At 35.3% G+C, this 20,620-nt stretch overlaps 1 protein-coding gene across 1 annotated transcript; it reads left to right on the forward strand.

Annotated features, from left to right (window-relative positions):
• The first annotated feature begins 502 nt into the window (after positions 1–502).
• LOC149798860 (peptidyl-prolyl cis-trans isomerase NIMA-interacting 4-like) lies at positions 503–17,346 on the forward strand. Its single transcript, XM_089957772.1, has 3 exons — positions 503–731; positions 5,982–6,101; positions 13,324–17,346. The coding sequence occupies exons 1-3, from the start codon at positions 543–545 to the stop codon at positions 13,480–13,482; spliced, it is 468 nt and encodes a 155-aa protein (XP_089813898.1). The 5' UTR covers positions 503–542; the 3' UTR covers positions 13,483–17,346.
• The last annotated feature ends 3,274 nt before the right edge of the window (positions 17,347–20,620 follow it).

The raw sequence follows: 20,620 nt of genomic DNA on the forward strand, positions 1-20,620 counted from the left end.
CTGAAAAATGGCGTTAAACCCAACAACAACAACAACAACTACAATAGAAAGTAGTTCCTTGATGCACATGAATGCAATATGAAGGTGTGCAATATAATAAAATACTGAACGATTCTGACAATGTAAAGTTAACGGAGATAAAAATGAGCATATAATAATTGATATTTATATATTAGTTACTTTTAATATACATGACAGCAGTAATTAGTAATTGATACATTAAGGGGCCGTTTTGGTTCGATCCTTTCAAGCACTGTTATAGTCCGTTTTGGCCATTGGCCAATTTGGTACCGGTCCGTTTTGACCCTGATCACGTATCATCAACCCCAACCCCTATGCATTGGCCGACGTTGTACATTGGTGGACTAAAGGCCTGCGATATTATAGAGTTGACTGACGGCTGCGATATATTCAGAAACAGTTTGACCTCTAGGAAGCGTGTTTCATAATCTGACAAGGAATTCCGTTCCTCGTTCCGTTTGAGATTCCGTTCCACGTTTTAGTAACATTAGTATTAGTGTATATCCGGGAAATGTGATCGCATGTTTGAAAACAAACAAACAGTCAATCAAACAAAAAACCCCAAACACAAAACAAAATTACAAACACCAGAAACAATGCCCAAAAATAAAGGCGGTGGGGGAGGAGGAGGAGGGAAAGGAGGAAAATCTAAAGGAGCTGAAGGTGGTGAAGCTCAGCCGAAACAAGCTAAAGGAGGAACTGCAGTGAAGGTTAGTTTACCACTCTGTATCAGCCAGTATTGTGGTGACGTGCCGTTTAGTTTCACTAAGCAGCGTGAATTTTACAAAGACTCTTCGTACCGCTGTCGTGTACTCACTCCAGCTAAGGGGCCATCCATTTAGTACGTACGCAAAAATCTGGCAAACCTTGACCCCTCCCATTACACGTGCTTCCATATTTACCCCCCCCCCCCCCCGCGTACTTACGCTTAACGCACTCCCCTCTCCGAATTCTATAGAATGGCTTATATTTAATTCACGCAGAAACCATAAAGGATTAATAATATTAACGTGGTTAATAAAACAGGGTCCATCGACGTTGAATGTCCGGCTGCATCAAAGAAATAAGCTGCGTAACTTTAAACAGTTTGTCTAGTGTCCGCTAAAATTCAAACGCCAACTGAACCCAGTCGAACAGGTTACGTAATAAACAAATTATTATTTAGGTCCCCTACCCGTTTCCTATGCGTTCGTACATTATCAGTAGACCCCCCCCCCCCATACGTAAGCGTATGCATTTGGATTACCACCAGCCCCCCATGCATACGTACTAAGTCCATACCAAATCCACTGAAATTGGCAATATATTGGAATGAAAGTTTTCTCTTGTTCAGAATTAATAAAATTTCATGATCTGTAATAATATCGTCTCTTAGTTAAGTGTCTGTGATATTAGCACATGCTTCAAGTTCAGCTTTGTGGCAGTGTGTGAGTAAAACATTGAAAGTATGTGTGCTTATCTATTACATTCCTGAAATTAAATGTAATGTTACATGTTGCAATGCATTATGAATGTATATTTGTGTTGTTTACCAAGTTCACTTACTTCTCTGAGTTGGACGATATAGTGAAATAAGACTTTGAATGAGAATCGTAACCGACATGCGCAATATATTGTACATCCATAGGATGCTACATTGCTAGGTCTTGCTGTTTGTGAAAACATAGTGAATAACCAAGATCAATATCAGCCATATACAGCCTACATTTGTGAATTTGGAATTTAGTATGGAAAGAATTTTGAATGACTTTTTTAAAATACATGTATTCATGTTCAGTTAAACCCTAGTATTTTCATAAATCTGCCAATTTAAATGAAACAGGTATTTATAAAGTAAAGCTTGCAAATTATAAAGTAACAAGTTATAAAAGAACAATTTACAAGAGAGAAATATATATTTAATGAATAAAAATATAAATATGTTAGCACCTTAATTTCTACAATTTGTTATTGATATTAGTTTTTAGTCCTTTCTGATGCTGGCAATTTCCACTGACCTGGCTTTTTTCCAACATTTTTGGAAGCCATTGGACACATACGATTTAGGTTGCTGGCACAGATAAATCAGAATTTTGTTGATGGTGGTGCTTTTGCCAGCATAAATTTAAGTACATGTCTTTCTTTGTCTATTTGTAGCATACCATTTTGTATATAAATTTAACAGTGAAAAGAGACAGTAATAAGAGAGGACATTCTAAGAATCAGTTCAAAAAGATACAACACCAAGTTATAAATAGATTTGTTAGCTATATCAACATTTGTGCTGGATTGGATTTTTTCTTAGCATTTTTCTAAAATATAGGTATCTGCAATTAATTATGCAAATTAGGGACATATGTGTTATCCTGGACTCTGTAGATAATTTCAGCGCAAATGGTAACTGGTAATGGTATGTTCGTTTTGTTTCGTACAATGAATTTCTAATTGCTTTTGTAATTTAACGCATTTTATTTTAACCCAGAACCTGAAACAGTAGATGCAGTACGATTTGGTGTGGATTTGGGTGTTTCATTATACCCACAGCGATCCTTACTTTTGGGCATAGGGGTTCTTATTCTTGTGTACAATTTATCTATTATACATGTGCTATATAATAATGCTATTATTATTTTATAGTGCATGTATGACAGGGGAATTGTAAGCAGTGATAAGAGTCCTTTTGCATTTGGGTAGAAGAACTAATTGCCCTTTTTTCCAACACGATGGTGCCAACAGATGTTGATGGACTATGTACATATACACATAACAAAAAACACTTTATCTCCTAGATTACTTTATTAGTCAAACACAGAAAACTTTAATTGCTGACTCTTTTCCTTCAAGAAGAGATTAATTTCTGTTACATCCTTTAGAAAAGGGTTTAATTACAGTATTATCCATCAGAAAAGGGTGTAATTACAGTATTATCCATCAGAAAAGGGTGTAATTACAGTATTATCCATCAGAAAAGGGTGTAATTACAGTATTATCCATCAGAAAAGGGTGTAATTACGGTATTATCCATCAGAAAAGAGTTTAATTTCTGTACTATCCATCAGAAAAGGGTTCAGTTTCTGGATAATCCATCAAAATAGAGTTTAATTTCTGTATTATCCATCAGAAAAAGAGTTTAATTTCACCATTACTCAGAGTTTAATTTCTGTATTATCCATCAGAAAAGAGTTTAATTTCTGTATTATCCATATATCCTATGAATGAAAAGTACATTTGTTATTTTTCTAGTAAATTCTTTGAATGTAATGCCCAGGTAACAGTTATATGCTGAACATATGATTTTTGTAGTGTCAAAAACCCAAATAAAATACTTAAATTTTATAATTGAGCATGTTGAAATAAAGAAACAGATGAAACATAATTTTAAAAAAATCATTGGTCACAAGTACTGCATGATTCAAGTAATTTTTTAAACAGTCATTCATCTCCCCCGGATTAAAACTAGTTTGTAATATTTCTTAATTTGATTTACTGATGACACTTAGATGTTGGTGATGTAGGCTTTAGACTGTATTATATTGTGACATTTGTGTTCTGATAATTTGGAATTGGCATTTTTCTCTCAAAGAGTTGGTATGATCATGCTGATAGCTTCTTTAATAGTGGTTTTCAGAGATGGACAGTTCCAAGTCATGCACTCAGCAATCATGAGAACAATCTGAAGAACAGACTTGTTGTTTCTGTTGTTGTTATAGGGTTTAACACCATTTTTCAGCACAAGATAGGCTATACATGGTGGCCAGTATTAATGGTGGAGGAAGAACCCCGGAAAGAACCCACGAGAAGCTACCAGCAAGCTTTCTCACATATCCACATTGGCTGAGCCCAAGACTCGAACCCATGCAGGCAGACTTGTATTAGTCTAACAGAATGATATATTTTCATAACAAAGTGTTACAGTGAAGGGTTAAGAATGGATGCAAAAAGTACATTATTGAGCTGGAATATAGTTGATGTTTTTGTGTGTGTGTATATATATATATCCTGTGCATGTGTGACAGTGTCATGTGTGTGATAGAGACTGGTAAATGGGAGAGAGGAAGAGTAAAATTAAGTAATGAATTTATGAAGTGTACACAGATTTTGACAAAAACTTGTAATGTTTTTTTTTTCTTTTTTAGAGGGCCACACTGGGAGATTAGAGTTTCTGTCTCTGGCCATTGCTACCCACTTTAAATAAATTATTATTATTACTTCTTTTTCTCAGTTCTCATGGTTTCACCTTTAATGGAGCACGTTTTCTACTATAACAGATATATCCTCTCAAATATCTTGTTCTCTTCAGTAAAGGTTGGCATGATGTGTATCAATCAAAATGAAATTAAAGGCAAAATAAGGAGACAACTAAATCCTAATAAGAAAGTGGAGACAAATGCGTTGTTCACCCGGGTGCAGCCATATTGCATCATCCGACATGCAAGATTATACCAATTACTACTATTCCACCTAAAATCAATTGAATTTTTATAAAATGATCTCAATTTATATACTGTACTACATCTCAATTTATATACTACATTTATTACACTACATGTAATATATTATTATCAATATGCCTTGCACATAAGTAATTTTATAATTTATGGAATATTTTTGCTTATGTGAAAAAGAATGCCTCCTCAGAAACAGGAATAGATCAAAAGTATATTTAGAGTCCTGTCTTTAGTCTCACCATATATTTATAGAAGAAAAGAGTTAATGTTTATCATACAAAATGCATAAATGCTGTATTTATTAGGCTAGTTGTTGTAACAATTGTTAACAGTTGTGATATAGCCATCATACAAAATGCATAAATGCTGTATTTATTATGCTAGTTATTGTAGCAATTGTTAACAGTTGCGATATACCCATCACATATTGGGAAAAAACAACTGTACAAATAGTTTCATGTAAGTTACATACTGTACCTGTGGTCATGCAAATAGTCCTACCCAGCAGCCATGCAAATAGTCCTTCCCAGCAGCCATGCAAATAGTCCTTCCCAGCAGCCATGCCAGTAATCCTTCCCAGCAGCCATGCAAATAGCCTCAGGCTTTCAAGGAGGGATTGGGGAAGGCATGTAACAGCAGTTGTTAGAAGACCAGTATGTTCAAGTCAGGGTCAGAGGTTAAAGACCTGTATTGAAACTGTTACAGTATGTTTGGTCCAGAAAGGTTTCAGACAAGTAATTTTGGTTCACTCTTTCCCTTGGGAGATGAAATTTCCACGTCAGAATTTTAAGATTAAGAGTCAAAATCTGAAACCAAGTCTTCAGAACAGAAACGTTGGAAATAATCAAATTTGAATAATTCATTTACATACCAGAAGTGCTAACATTTATATTGACAATCAGTTGAAATCAGTAATTGCAAAGGTTTTGTAAATATCATAGCTATATCAAAAGAAATACATTAGTTTCATTTTTTATTTCTGTCTGCCGTTTATAATTTCTAGTCATCACAGCCAATTTCAGTTTTTTAAATGGTGTTTTATTCCAATTATCATAATCAGTGTCACTCAAACAATCTGTTTATGTTTTCAAAACAAAAGATTAAAGCTGACATCATTGTCAGTTATCTGATGATCCCACAGTCCTTACAACTTCTCGAATGAACAGTGCTTATATATAGTTTGCTTCTCAAATATTGCATCAGTTAATTTTGTTCATTCAGTTTTTACACATATTTAGTTGGAATAAAATACCCTGCAATAATTTGGAGTACATACATTTTTTTCTCTTTGAATTTATTAAAGCTGGCAATATCATTGCTTTTTCATGATTATTATTGACTTTTGTTTCCATTGTTCAGTGGCTGTGGAGTACTGATTATTATTGACTTTTGTTTACATTGTTCATTGACTGTGGAGTACTGAATATTATTGACTTTCGTTGACTTTGTTCAGTGACTGGAGTACTGAATATTATTGACTTTTGTTTACATTGTTCAGTGACTGTGGAGTACTGATTCATATTTCTTTTACAGGTTCGTCATATTCTTTGTGAGAAGCAGTCCAAAGCTCTGGAAGCAATAGAGAAGCTTAAAGCAGGGATGAAATTTAATGAGGTTGCTTCACAGTACAGTGAAGATAAAGCCAGGCAAGGGGTAAGAAAAGTAAACCAGCATCAGAGATGCAAAAGCCAAACATCAACATTGACTGATTTGTGCAATTAAAAGAAAATGTTTGTCTTGTGAACATATCTGATCTAAAGATTGCAGAGTTGTATTTATGACAAACTCACCCCAATTAATTTTCAGCAATCTTATCAAATAAGGACATTTGTTTTTCATTACCTTGTTTAGTAGAGACCCTTAAGTCAGTAAGATTGCAAGAACCTTGTTTAATATGAATAGAGTACTCAAAAACCAAATTATGAGTTGTCAAATGTATCAACATTGTAATGTTAATTCTACATTATAGACCTGACTCATACTTTGTGGATGGCTTGCATTTGATTAAAGAAGAATAATATTGATTTGGGGGTTGAAAGGTTAACGTTCAGGGTCACTGACACGAAAAGGAAAAATGGTATTTGCATAGTAACTTCAATTCCATACCAAATATCTTGACCAAAGTTTGTTGAGGCTTGCAACTAAGGTATGGAGAGGCCTTTTGATTTTGGAGTCAAAGATCAAAGTTCAAAATTCAAGGTCATTGTGGCTGAAAGAAAAATAGGTTTTGAGAAAATGTTTGTTCTGGAGTAACTTCCTTGACCAAATTTGAGTGGTTTCTTGAATTTAGGATAATAAACAACTTGTAGATTCTGGAGTCTAATGGTCAGAGGTCAGGAAATTTGTGGTAGGTCTAATTAGACAGTTATAGTTTATGTGGATTAGGTTTAGTGTATTAAGTGCCTGCATAGATGACTATAGAACATGGGACAGGTGTATGCCATTTACTGTACTTACGTTTTACTTCTTTTTATGTTGATATTTTAAAAATATATTTTAAAGATTGTTGTCATTGTTTTCCAGTTTGAATTAAAATCAAAATAAAAAATAGGAATAATTATTTTCATTAAAATGTTGATACACTGAGCTTTGTGAAATATACACATAGACATTTTACTTGGTACATGTTTTTGGTATTGCCCATTAGTGGACATAACACCATATGAGAGGTAGCAGTTGGAATGTTTCTTGTCCTTTTCAATAAGCCCTAACAAGACTCATATTACTTCATGTCATGATTTACATCAAATATTACTCCATTGCGATATACATCAGATATTACTCCATATAGCGATCTACATCAAATAGTACTCCATATAGCAATCTACATCAAATAGTACTCCATGTTGTGATTACATCAGATAGTACTCCATGTTGTGATTCACATCAGATAGTACTCCATGTTGTGATTTACATCAGATAGTACTCCATGTTGTGATTCACATCAGATAGTACTCCATGTTGTGATTTACATTAAATACTATTCCATGTTGTCATTTACATCAAATAGTACTCCATGCTGTCATTTACATCAAATAGTACTCCGTGTTGTCATTTACATCATATGGTACTCCATGTTGTGATTTACATCAGATAGTACTCCATGTTGTCAATTACATCAAATAGTACTCCATGTTGGGATTCACATCAGATAGTACTCCATGTTGGGATTCACATCAGATAGTACTCCATGTTGTGATTCACATCAGATAGTACTCCATATTGTGATTTAAATCAGCTAGTACTCCAGGTTGTGATTTACATCAAATAGTACTCCATATTGTGATTTACATCAGCTAGTACTCCATATTGTGATTTACATCAAATAGTACTCCATGTTGTGATTTACATCAAATAGTACTCCATGTTGTGATTTACATCAAATAGTACTCCATGTTGTGATTTACATCAGACAGTATTCCATGTTGTGATTTACATCAGATAGTGCTCCTTGTTGTGATTCACATCAGCTAGTACTCCATGTTGTGATTTACATCAAATAGTACTCCATGTTGTGATTACATCAGTTAGTACTCCATTTTGTGATTACATCAGTTGGTACTCCATGTTGTGATTTACATCAAGTACTCCATGTTGTGATTTACATTAAATAGTACTTCATGTTGTGATTTACATCAAATAGTACTCCATGTTGTGATTTACATCAGATAGTAATCCATGTTATGTCTTACATCAGATAGTACTCCATATAGTGATCTACACTAAATAGTACTCCATATAGCAATCTACATCAAATAGTACTCTATATAGCGATCAGTGACATACAGTACTCTATAGTGATTTACATCAAATAGTACATCATGTTGTGATTTACATCAGCTATTACTCCATATTGTGATTTACATCAAATAGTACTCCATGTTGTGATTTACATCAGGTAGTACTCCATGTTGTGATTCACATCAGTGAGTACTCCATATTGTGTTTTATATCAAATAGTACTCCATGATGTGATTTACATCAAGTAGTACTCCATGTTGTGATTTACATCAGCTAGTACTCCATGTTGTGATTACATCAGCTTGTACTCCATGTTGTGAGTTACATAAGCTAGTACTCCATATTCTGATTTACATCAAAAAGTACTCGGGGCCCCGAGTGGCCGAGTGGTCTAAAGCGCTCTCCGTTACGGATCACTGCCATCTCACCTCTGTCTGTGTAGGTTCGAGTCTCGGATTCAGCCAATATGGGTATGTGAGAAAGCTTGCCAGTAGCTTCTCGAGGGTCGGTGGTTCTTTCCCGGGATTTCCCGTGTTCTTCCTCCACCTTTAATACTGGCCGCCATGTATAGCCTATCTTGTGCTGAAAAATGGCGTTAAACCCTACAACAACAACAACAAAATCAAAAAGTACTCCATGTTGTGATTACATGTGATTACATCAGTTAGCACTCCATGTTGTGATTTAAATCAGCGAGTACTCCATGTTGTGATTTACATCAGATAGTACTCCATGTTATTTACATCAGATAACACTCCATGTTGTGATTCACATCAGATAGTACTCCATATAGTGATCTACATCAAATAGTACTCCATATAGCAATATACATCAAATAGTACTCCATATAGCAATCTACATCAAATAGTAATCCATACAGCGATCTACATCAAACAGTACCCCATATAGCAATCTACATCAAATAGTACTCCATATAGCGATCAATGTCAAACAGTACTCCATACAGCAATCTACATCAAATAGTACTCCATCAAGCAATCTGTGTCAAACAGTACTCATATAATGATCTACATCAGATAGTATTACATACAGTGATCTACATCAAACAGTACTCCGTATAGCGATATACATCAAACAGTATTCCATATAGCAATCTACATCAAATAGTACTCCATATAGTGATCTATATCAAACAGTACTCTATATAGTGATTGACATCAAATAGTACTCCATTAAGCAATCTACATCAAACAGTACTCTATATAGTGATCTACATTAAATAGTACTCCATATAGCGATCTACATCAAACAATATCCATATAGCAGTCTTCATCAAATTGATGTAAAATGATTACTGGAAGTAAGGGTGTCTTCCATAAAAGGATTTCTACTATATCAGAGGGTATGATAAGAGTCATTTCTGAAAATAGGTCTGTTTTTACAATTTTGATGGTTTCAGTTGTTGCAGTCAGCATTTGGTTTATGCTACGTGTAATGTAGGTAATTGTTGAAAATTTGATTGATAGGATGATATTGAAGTTCTCAGGAAGTTAATTGCGTATATCCCTACAAAGAGTCATTTGCTCCATAGAGATAAACAATTGGGATTTGACTTTTCATGCTGCAAAACATGCTCCGTTTCCCAAGGTTGCAGCACTGCACTGTCCACACAAAGGAAATATGTTGCCTTTGTTAGGTTTTAAGTTCTTGATATATGTCTGACATTGCTTTGTTGGAAGTACTGATATAGATTCAGTAGGACTGGTATAGATTCAGCAGGACTGGTATAGATTCAGCAGGACTGGTATAGATTCAGTAGGTCTGGTATAGATTCAGCAGGACTAGTAAATTTCTCAATCTCCTGGTCCTTCTGTTTGCAAAGAAATTTCTGTTAAATTCTCGATCTAGTTGTTTACGTGTATATCGTTAACATATTATTTAATGTTAATGTGTACAAAGTAATGATTCCATTTTACAAAATGCAAGTTATCCATTTGTTCTGTTTTATCTTTATTTGTTATTACAATAAAGACAAAAAGAAAAACTCATGTCAGTCCATGTTGTTGCCTTTGATTAGTTTTAATTTCCTTTCAACTAGTTTGACATCAATTTGATCAGGAAATATTAGTGTAAATTTGCATTGTGAAATTATCAATATCATTATAAGATAGTAACTGTTGACAAAGGCTCCTGCTAAAAAAACTACCCATATATGCCACCCAGCCACCCACCCCCTTTTAATGAGGTAGTTTTGCATTCGATTGGCTCATCTTGTCAACATTTTTGCAACTCTATTTCATATCAGATTTGCAGACTTTTTCATTAAAATATTTCATTCGTTTTAGTATGAACAATCCTGTGATTTTGCATATGATTGACTGAGTTCCTTTCTACTCAAGAGACTATATTTCAGATAGTTTTTATTAGGAGAGAAACCTATGCATATTTTTTATGTGGTCTTGCATCAGAGTTTTGAACCACTTAAAAGGCTGTCTTTTTTATTTTTATAAAACTCACAAAATAGGCCTATAATCAAGGTTTGCTTGGTTTCGTGTGGTTTAATGTCATTTTTCAGCATATGATAGGCTGTACATAGCAGCTAGTATATCTGTGGCAGTAGAACCCAGGGTAGCTTTGGGAAGAACCACTAACCCACAGGAAGCTACTGTTAAGCTTTCTCACACACACACTTTATTAGTCAAGCTGAGACTTGGAACTAATGTGTAGAGTGGCACGATGTGTGAGATATCTATAGAGGCAGGTGTCTTAGACCACTTGGGGCCCCCCTTAATCAAGATTGTAATTGAGTATGGTTATGAGTGAAATCAATTCACATTAATGATGTTCTGATGCATTGGACTGGCTGAACTTGTCAACACTCAAGCCATTATATTTCTGATCAGATATTGATCAAACTTGTTAAAAAGTCTTACATTATCAAGATGATGGATGAGTTTGAGCAGTCTTGTATCTGATGGGCTAGGCTTGTAACCACTCTTAAGACGGAATTCCAATCAGATTTTGGACCAGCTTGGTAAACATGGTAAATAACTGTAATTATCGCTGTCATAGACAAAGTTCAGTAATAAGTGATACTAAAGAGATATCTTGCATCTCATTGGCTGACCTTTTGACCTGATTAGATTTAGAGACCATATTTTTCATAAAATTTCTTTAAAGCTTTGTAAATGAGTTTATGCCATGAACATAATTTTAATTATGAGTGAGAAAAACTATGCATATTGATTATGTATTGATCTTAGAAAGAATTTTTACCATACTATTCTAAAATAGGTATAATCAAGATGATATAAAGTTTGAGAGAGAGATTACACAGGTTGTATGCTTACAGTAGTACAATGGTAGTGGGAAGGCTCCAGTTCTTTGCTGCCGAATGGAACGGTATTACACAATTACATATGATCTGGACAAGTGGTTTCTGTGGGATACTGTATCACTTTCACCACACCTCCTCCTTTGTCCTCAGCTACAAATGAGGCAACTCTTCACCCTTTCTTTGACCTAGGCAGAGTAGGTCTCCCTCAGGAACAAGCATTGAAAATCAATAGTGGAGGCATCCTTGCTTGGGACAGTCTACCCGCCCATGAATTCATTTGCTTGCTGGGTTTGCTGAGTATGGCTGCAGACCTCTTTGTCCTACAAATGATTCTATTCTCCCGAATGGAGGTAGGGACTTTGCCCATTGGACCAACTTCTGACAGTGTGCACAAATATGAGGTTCCATCTCAGAAGAAAGATGGCACATTACTTGGCTCACGCTATGGTATACTTCTGCAGTCAGCCTCCAGAAATCACAATCGGTATGGATGCAATCAGAGAGTGGGATGGGGCACACCTCCTTTCATCATTCTGGGAAGCAATTGGAGTGTGGCCCAATTGGGATCAACATTTAGATGTCTTCATTCTTGAGATGAAGCCAGTTTAAAAGCTTTTCGTTGGTGGCAGTGGGATCTACATGGGAAGGGAGTTATTCTGTCCGACAATTCCACTTTGGTAACTTAACTCAAATGGCAAGGTGGAACCAAGTCCCTAAGCCTTTGTGTTTTTGTTTGGTATGGTATTTTCTAAAGTGGTATCTTCAGTGACAAATCCCATATCCAAGTTTGTCATATTCCAGGCTGAAAAAGTGTATTATTGGACTTGTTTTCCTAGAGAATCAGCTAATGCCAACAGAATGGTTTCTTCATTCCTTGGTTTTCACTCTGATATGGGCCCACTGGGGGCAACTGATGGTGGACCTTTTTTGTGACAAGCATACCTGTCACCATTTTAGAAGCCAAGTAGTGAGAATGAATGAAAAATAGGGTGATTGGGACCTAAAATCGGGAGGTTTTTAGAGACATTTTCAGGCTTCATTTTCACTAAATTCTGACAGATCTTCAGGGTCCAGTATGCATGAAATTCTCACAGGACACAATGTTGTCCCTGTGATGTGCCTTATTTTCCACCAGGATGTGCCCTCTTTTCATATTCTGGTCAGCTGTGGCCAAACTGCACAATAGCTAAAGGTTAGTCTTAAGTAAACAAGCAAAACAACCAGTGTGGCTAATTAACAGTTAATACTCATCATTGTAGTTGTATTGTGAAAAGGACTGGCCCTCCAACATAATTCAAAGAAACTATGTTCTACAGTGAGCATTATGTAAGAACCAGATTGATTGGCAAATAAATGATGCCCTGTTTTGTTATAAATATGCAGTGTCTAGCTATTGTACATGAGGCAACTATTTTGCTATGTTTTATATCCCACCTTATTTTCTTATCCTCAACTTGAAAGGCATTTAACAGTGTTTACTAAAAGACATTTATTCTGAATTAGTTGTTTGAGGCCACATAAGCTGCATGGTATGTTTCTTTGCTCCTTCTTTTAATTTAATGATGGTAATTAACTTTTGTATATATGGTACAGTATTGAAGGTTCTCAGAACTGTACAAAATGTATAGTAGTCATGCAAAGACAGTGCATAAGAATGATATCAGACTTTGGTTGGGCGACATAAATATCGTATCTGATGGTAAAGTGACAGCTGTTCATGAAGCTAAATAACTTGCTTGTGTGCATATATCGTGTCGAAGCTAAAAAGTGCATGAAAGATTAGAAAGAAAGAAACCATAAGCATATAAAAAATCAGAGACATTTGCTTCTTTTCAGGGGGACTTGGGTTGGATGACACGAGGCAGCATGGTTGGGCCATTCCAGGATGCAGCATTTGAACTACCCAACAGCACAGTAGATAGACCTGTCTACACTGATCCTCCAGTCAAGTCCAAGTTTGGATACCATGTGATAATGGTAGAGGGAAAGAAATGATCTTGCTGTATGATGGAAAGTGAACATTATGTTTGTTACTTTAGCCTTCAGCAATAAAATACTAGCACAAGGGAAAGAAATGGTCTTGCTGTATGATGAAAAGTGAACATTATGTTTTTTACTTTAGCCTTCAGCAATAAAATACTAGCACAAGGGAAAGAAATGCCTGTTTGAAATTTGTGAATGTCCTTGCAGTGAAAGTCTTGCTGTAAGGAGAGACTGCAGGGGGAGAAAAAATACTGTGCCTTAATCAGATACTAGAAAGTTTGATCTTCTCAATCTGTCCTTATACTGGACATTAATATTAAATCAAACTTATTCAAGATCAATTCTTCACATTTATAAACAGTTTGTGAAAATAAATGATGTGGTTTTTATATGTCATTAGCTCTGCTGGTCATAGACCAGAAGAGCTTATGAGATTGGATGATATATATGGTCCGTCTGTACATTAGCATGCTTGTTATGTCTATTCTGTCTAAACTTCCTGAAGGGTTGCCATGAAACCAGACCTGCCAACCCTCACGATTTTGGTATGAATTTCAAGACTCTTGATAGTGATTCACAGATTCACACTGCATGCAAAAAAAATCACAAATTCCCCAACTTTTATTCGGCTTAAATAGGAAATAAAATTACTTTTATCCATTCAGTGCTTGTCACGATATCAGCAGTGGTCACTGATGCCAATAATGGTTCCATACTGCTAGTAGATGTTAGCAGAACTAGGCCTGATTGTTACAATTTGCCCTGTAGCAAGCAAGCATTTAATCTACATTTAGAACAGAATTTTTACAAATACATGTGAAGAAAACTGGGGCCCAAATGGAATTTGTTTTTAAAAGGCACATGTACATATTCATAGCAACTATAACTTTTTAAGAATAAACACTAAATGAAGACAACTTTTTCAAGTATAGGAATTTTTGAGATATTGAAAGATTATCATGTATAGAATTTGCTTGAGTTCATATTTTCCACACATGCGCCACCACCACTAATTGTTAATCATTCATCTCATCTTCTGAATTAATACCATTTCATAGTTAAGTTAAAATGTTTTCACCTCCAAGGAAAAAGAAATGTATTCTTCAAAAAGTGAAGTATTGACTGGAATAAACAAAAATTTGCTGTGCATTCAGCCATGAAACGTTAATGTACATTGTGCTCTTTTTGCTTGCACTGTTCCATGAATTTTAGAATTGGGAATGTGCACAGTGACTCATATCATTGCATATGATTTACCTGTCATACATGCAGTGGTGTAACTACCATGGTAGCAGGTACAGCCGTGCTGTTGAGCCTGGCCGTTTTGGGGGCCCAGCCCAATCAGGAAAAACAGACAGTAAGGGGGAGGGGGCAGTACAAAAAGTTTGTTATGGGGCCTGTGGTGAGATAGTTACACTACTGCATACATGTACTATATAATACTGTTATTATATAGTACATGTATGACAAGTAAATTATAAGCAGCCATATGAACCCATGTGGGCATGTGGCAGAGACGAAGTGAAAAAGCACACTGATAGCAAAAAGAACATAGATATTGGAAAAATGAAGAGCACCCAGCAGATTTCAGCAGTGGAATACTTGAATTCACCTACTCAAGTCTGCAAGCTACCAATGCTGAAGCCTTGTTTGTGAGTTTTCTTGTTGAACAGAACCTGCCTTTCTCTGAGATAAGTGACATTGACAGTGAAAGAGTATTTTCTATCATGAGGAAAAATAAGACAGTATTTAGGGCCTCATTAGGCGCTAAAATTTTGCAACATTTTTAGTCACCCAGATCAACCACCAGGCAAGAAGCCTGAACTGTTTTGGAAACAAATTTACCATAGGAAGTTCAAGTCTGCCATAGCATCATATGAAAAATAGCATCAAGTTTGTGTATAGCAGTAAATTTGGCTGCAAATAAATTTATACATTTAATTAGTGTGTTTTATTTTTATTTTTGGATTTTCATTTAATGCAGTGCTGACCATCAAAGTGGATGGAGCTATTGTCATAATTTTTACTAATTGTGTTCAAAATTCACTAACATTTGTCCCTCTTTTCACTAATTGTGAGTCTAGAGGGTTGGCAGCTCTGTGAAACTTTATACACACATATTTGTCCCAAGGATTAGTTGGTCCTAATTGGTAATGGTCCAGCTCAGATATCCAATATGGCAACCACAGCAGTTGTATTGAAAATCATTTTATTTGTAATCCTTTTAAATGAATGGTCATATCAACAAGGGGTTTCACTTGAAGAGTTCTTATGATGTCTAGTTTGTCATAATTGAAAATGGTGCCAATTTGATGTCCAATATGGCTGCCATGGCAGCCATTTTGAACATCTTAGCGCTACTTTGGAACAAAAAGTCATGTTGACAAGTGTTTTCACCAGAAGACTTCCTGTGATGTCTAGGTAGTTCTCTTGGGTCGTTGGTTCTTTCCGGGGTTTTCCCAGGTTCTTCCTCCACTATGAATACTGGCCGCCATGTATAGCCTATCATATGCTGAAAAATGGCATTAAACCCTACAACAACAACAACAACTGACACCCAGTATGGCCACCATGGTAACCACCTTTAAAATCCTATCACTTCTTCTCTCGGGACAAAAAGTCATATCGGCATGTGGTTTTCACCAGAAGATTTCTTGTCATGTTTAGTTATGAAAATGGAAATCCAATATGGCCACTACAGTGATAGTCTTAAAATCTTGTTGTCACTACTCCATCAGAATGGATGATTATAGCAGCATGTGGTTTTCCCTGAAAAACATCACATGAAATTTAGTTGGTCTTAGATGAAAATGGTGATGATCTGATTTCACTTTGGTCACCTTGAAAATGTTGTTATTGCTACTCTTAATGAAGAGGGGGCCCCAAGTGGTCTAAAGCACTCTCTGTTACGGATCACTGCCATCTCACCTCCGTCTGTGTGGGTTCGAATCTAGGATTCGCCCAATGTGGGTATGTGAGAAAGCTTGCCAGTAGCTTCTCGGGGGGGTTTTCCCGGGTCCTTCCTCCACCATTAATACTGTCCGCCATGCATAGCCTATCGTTTGCTGAAAAATGGCATTTAACCCAAGAACAACAACTTAATGAAGAGAAAGCCAAATAAGCATGGGGTTGTCATCAGAAGACTTCATATGGTGTTTATTTTTGTTAAATACAAATTGTGCCGATCTAATATTCATTATGGCCACCATGACAGCTGTTTTTAAAATCTTGTTATTGTTACTCTTCCTAAATGAAAAACCATATCGACATGAGGTTTTCACTAGAAGACTACTTACATTTAGTTGGTCCCTAAGGATAGAGGTGCCACCCTAACCTCAAATATGGCTGCCACAATAAAGATATAGAAATCTTGTCATTAATTCACCAAACATCTTCAAATGGTGTGTAGTTTGTCCTAAATGAAAATGGTACTTGATCTTAGAAGCAGTAAAGCTGCCAGTGGCTAATCTGAAAATCAGTCAAGAATATCACAGATGGTCTCAACACTTGGCATTTAAAGAGATTAAATGATAATGTTTTGAATTCCTGGAAATTCTTAGACAGTAGAGCATCAGTCCCTTCGAAGGACTATTGTTTTACCTACATATTATATATTTTTTGTTCAACGTATCCAATTTTGTTACTTTCACCTTCGTTAATGTTGGTTTTTAAAGTTCTTTGCATTGCTGATGTCTAAATTGCTTAATATATTTCTTGCAGTGTGAAATGAGGTTATGGGACATGTTATCCAAGTATCTGCACATTTCACGATTTCAGTCCTACTTCATTCAACAGCTTATTTCACTAGTTGACCATTAGTTTAAGTAATACTTTGACCAAATCTAAGTTTTCTTGAATAAATTTGAGTATTCGTTTTTTTTGCTTTTGTTTTCTTATTCTTTGTGCATGCATTACTCCAGACATTAATGTCTCGTTTTCAAAGGTTTTACCATCACTAATGCTGGGATACATGGTGTGCTTTTGGGGATGTTTTCTCTTTCATAGGCACATATGGAAAATGAAATCCTCTTATTCAACTTGGTTGCCCCATAATATATAGAGAGAGAGAGAGAGAGGGACAGAGAGACAGAGACTATTTTGAACAAATCCATCTTTGTTTAATATTCAGTAACTTTTATTCTTCTGTTTCCTTTTATTTTGACCATCCTATTTTTTGACCATGTATACAGGGCACTCCGAACTTTATTAATGTTGTTTTTTTTCTTCAGAAGGTCTCACTGTTACTGTTATCTTAATTGCTTAATATATTCAGTCTGGTATCATTCTTGTCATGTGTTGAAAGTGGAATTATAAAGTACAACAAACACACAGTCAGTATATTCAGTCTGGTATCTTTCTTGTCATGTGTTGAAAGTGGAATTATAAAGTACAACAAACACAAAGTCAATATATTCAGTCTGGTATCTTTCTTGTCATGTGTTGAAAGTGGAATTATAAAGTATAACAAATATAAACACACCGTCAATATATTCATTCTGGTATCTTTCTTGTCATGTGTTGAAAGTGGAATTATAAAGTACAACAAACACACAGTATATTAATTCTGGTATCTTTCTTGTCATGTGTTGAAAGTGGAATTATAAAGTTCAACAAACACACAGTCAATATATTAATTCTGGTATCTTTCTTGTCATGTGTTGAAAGTGGAATTATTAAGTACAACAAACACACAGTCAATAAAAATAACCAAGAAACAAACAGAAAAATTCCAAAATTGAAGTCTCACTTTGCTTGCACAAAACATTTTCAGTCTTGCATTAGCAATGAATTCAGCAATGTGTACTTCTGGTGCTGTTTTCAGTCATGTCAGCAGCTTTTGGGAAATGCAAGTCCCCTTTGAAAAGACAGTATATTTAACTTAAGTGGCCACATTATTCATGAAACTGTTAATATACAAACAATACTTTGAGCAAATGCCACTTTGTTTTGTTCAATACTGTTTTATCTTAGTAACCTTTTACTGTAGTCTGTAAAATGTTTGGTTCAGCTGTGCATATGAAATACTGATAACTTGATTAATGTCTTTGAAACTAAGTTTATAGCATTGCTAACTTCTCAGTTGCATAATATATTTCTTGTGTTTATGGAGCTTCAAGGTACAATTGTATATAAGCATTCATACAAATCATATAACAAAATCAAACCAAGATGATTTGATAACTCCTTGCTAGAACAATACATTTTTAATCTAGCAACGAATACAGTAACAGTGTATTCTTTCGGGATATTCAACTACATCCATGCATTTGAAGATTAGAATGTTCCTTACATTAATATCATATTTTCAATCTCGCACAGGCAATTAATGCATTATACTTTTTGGGATGTTTTTGACTACATCTGCACATTTGGAAATATCAAGACTCTCTTAAGAACAAGTGCAGCATCACAAGTCATATTTTTGGAGATGTTTCAATGACAACCATAAATTTTGAAATTTCTATCCTTCTGTAAGACATTTTCAATCTTGTACAAGATACAAGTGCAGCTCCCTGTAAGCAGTGTGTATGATTGGAGATGCTTTCAGTTATGCTCCCGCAGTTTGAGTTTACAGTCCTCCTTGCTTTCATAATACAGGAGTCATTTTACACTAGTGATACAAGGAGAGCAATACATTTGGGGATGTTTTCGATTATGATCGTACATTAGGAAATTTCAGTTTTATTTGCCACATACCACATTTTATGTTTCACTTGCAACAAGTGTGGCAACAAAAGGCATAAATGGAGGATGTTTTCAGGTACATTCACTCAGTTCTAAATTTCAGTCTTTCATGTTCGCACAGTATATTTTCAGTCTAAACCAACAATGAGATATATGCTTTTGCAGATATGCTGCCAAGGCACACAAGCACTCAAATCCTGGATAAAACTTGAAATTTAGCAGTGATGCATGAGAACTCCTGCAAGTCAGTTCCATGTCATGCAATATAAAAATGTACTCTATGCAGAATAAAATGTGTATTAACTGTTAAGATAAACTGAATAAACAAGAATGTAAAGAAATAATTTAAAAAGCAAGGATACTCTGTCTATTACAAAATATGCAGATATAGATTAATACAAAAGGATTCTTGGATAACCCACTATTTATGTAGAACAGAAGAATGTGTGTACAGTACTAGATGAGTCTCCTTTTCGGGCTTTTGTGATTTTGCATACTTCTGTGGGTCAGATCCTTCTATACTTTACTCTTGAATCACACCTGAGTTAATGATTTATGCAAGTGCATGAACCCATAATAAGCCTACCCTATGGGTGTCCACAAGGGAAGTTACTACACTAATTGTCAGGCCAATACACTGCTGTAGCTACATACTACTGATTATTAATCAAATAAATTATGCAGAGATTGTTTTCTATGTAAGAATAAAATAACCAACAGAATACGTTATTATTGGCTATAGCATATACCGGACAGAGAATGTTTTCTTTGAGAATATGTTACAGTGATTGTGACTATATTCCATTACAATATATTTTGTAGATTGAAATGTTTTCCTTTCATGTGATAATATATTAGAGAATTACTTTGAAATATATATATATATATATAATATGGAACTCACTTTGCCAGATAAATATAATGTCAGACCTGACAACCCTTACGATTTTGCCTTAAGTCTTACAGAAATCACTCTCATTCGACCACCAGGACCCTCCAACAACAGCAACAGTTATCTTGTCGGAAAGTATCACAGCATAGCATCAATAACCACCACCAGCATTACCGACATGTGCGTGAAAATACATGACGTGTAATGCCAGAACAACTCCAGATGTTCCAATGAAAAGTAATGAATCAGATACAATATATGAAAGTCTTGTTGGAAAATCGGCAGACCTGTGTCGACGTTTTGATCCCAATCCATGCATGACCACCAAACAGTTGTGAATGAATATTAGCTCAACTGTAATACGCTCGCAGAATGCTAGTGCGATTTCAGGTGCAGACAAAGTCGCACTGAATTCTGGTTTTGTGGAAGAAATGGTTATCATTGAGGTCATGTATTTACATCACCTATTACTTGATGCATAGATTTTATGTAAAACACAGTGTTGTACCATGGAGCTTGTTGAGCATCTCAGCACACACCATCTCAGTCATTTTGAAACTTATTGTTGGTGTC

This window comes from Sinohyriopsis cumingii, chromosome 5, assembly GCF_028554795.1.
Source record: "Sinohyriopsis cumingii isolate HCF-2022 chromosome 5, ASM2855479v2, whole genome shotgun sequence".
Taxonomy (NCBI): domain Eukaryota; kingdom Metazoa; phylum Mollusca; class Bivalvia; order Unionida; family Unionidae; genus Sinohyriopsis; species Sinohyriopsis cumingii.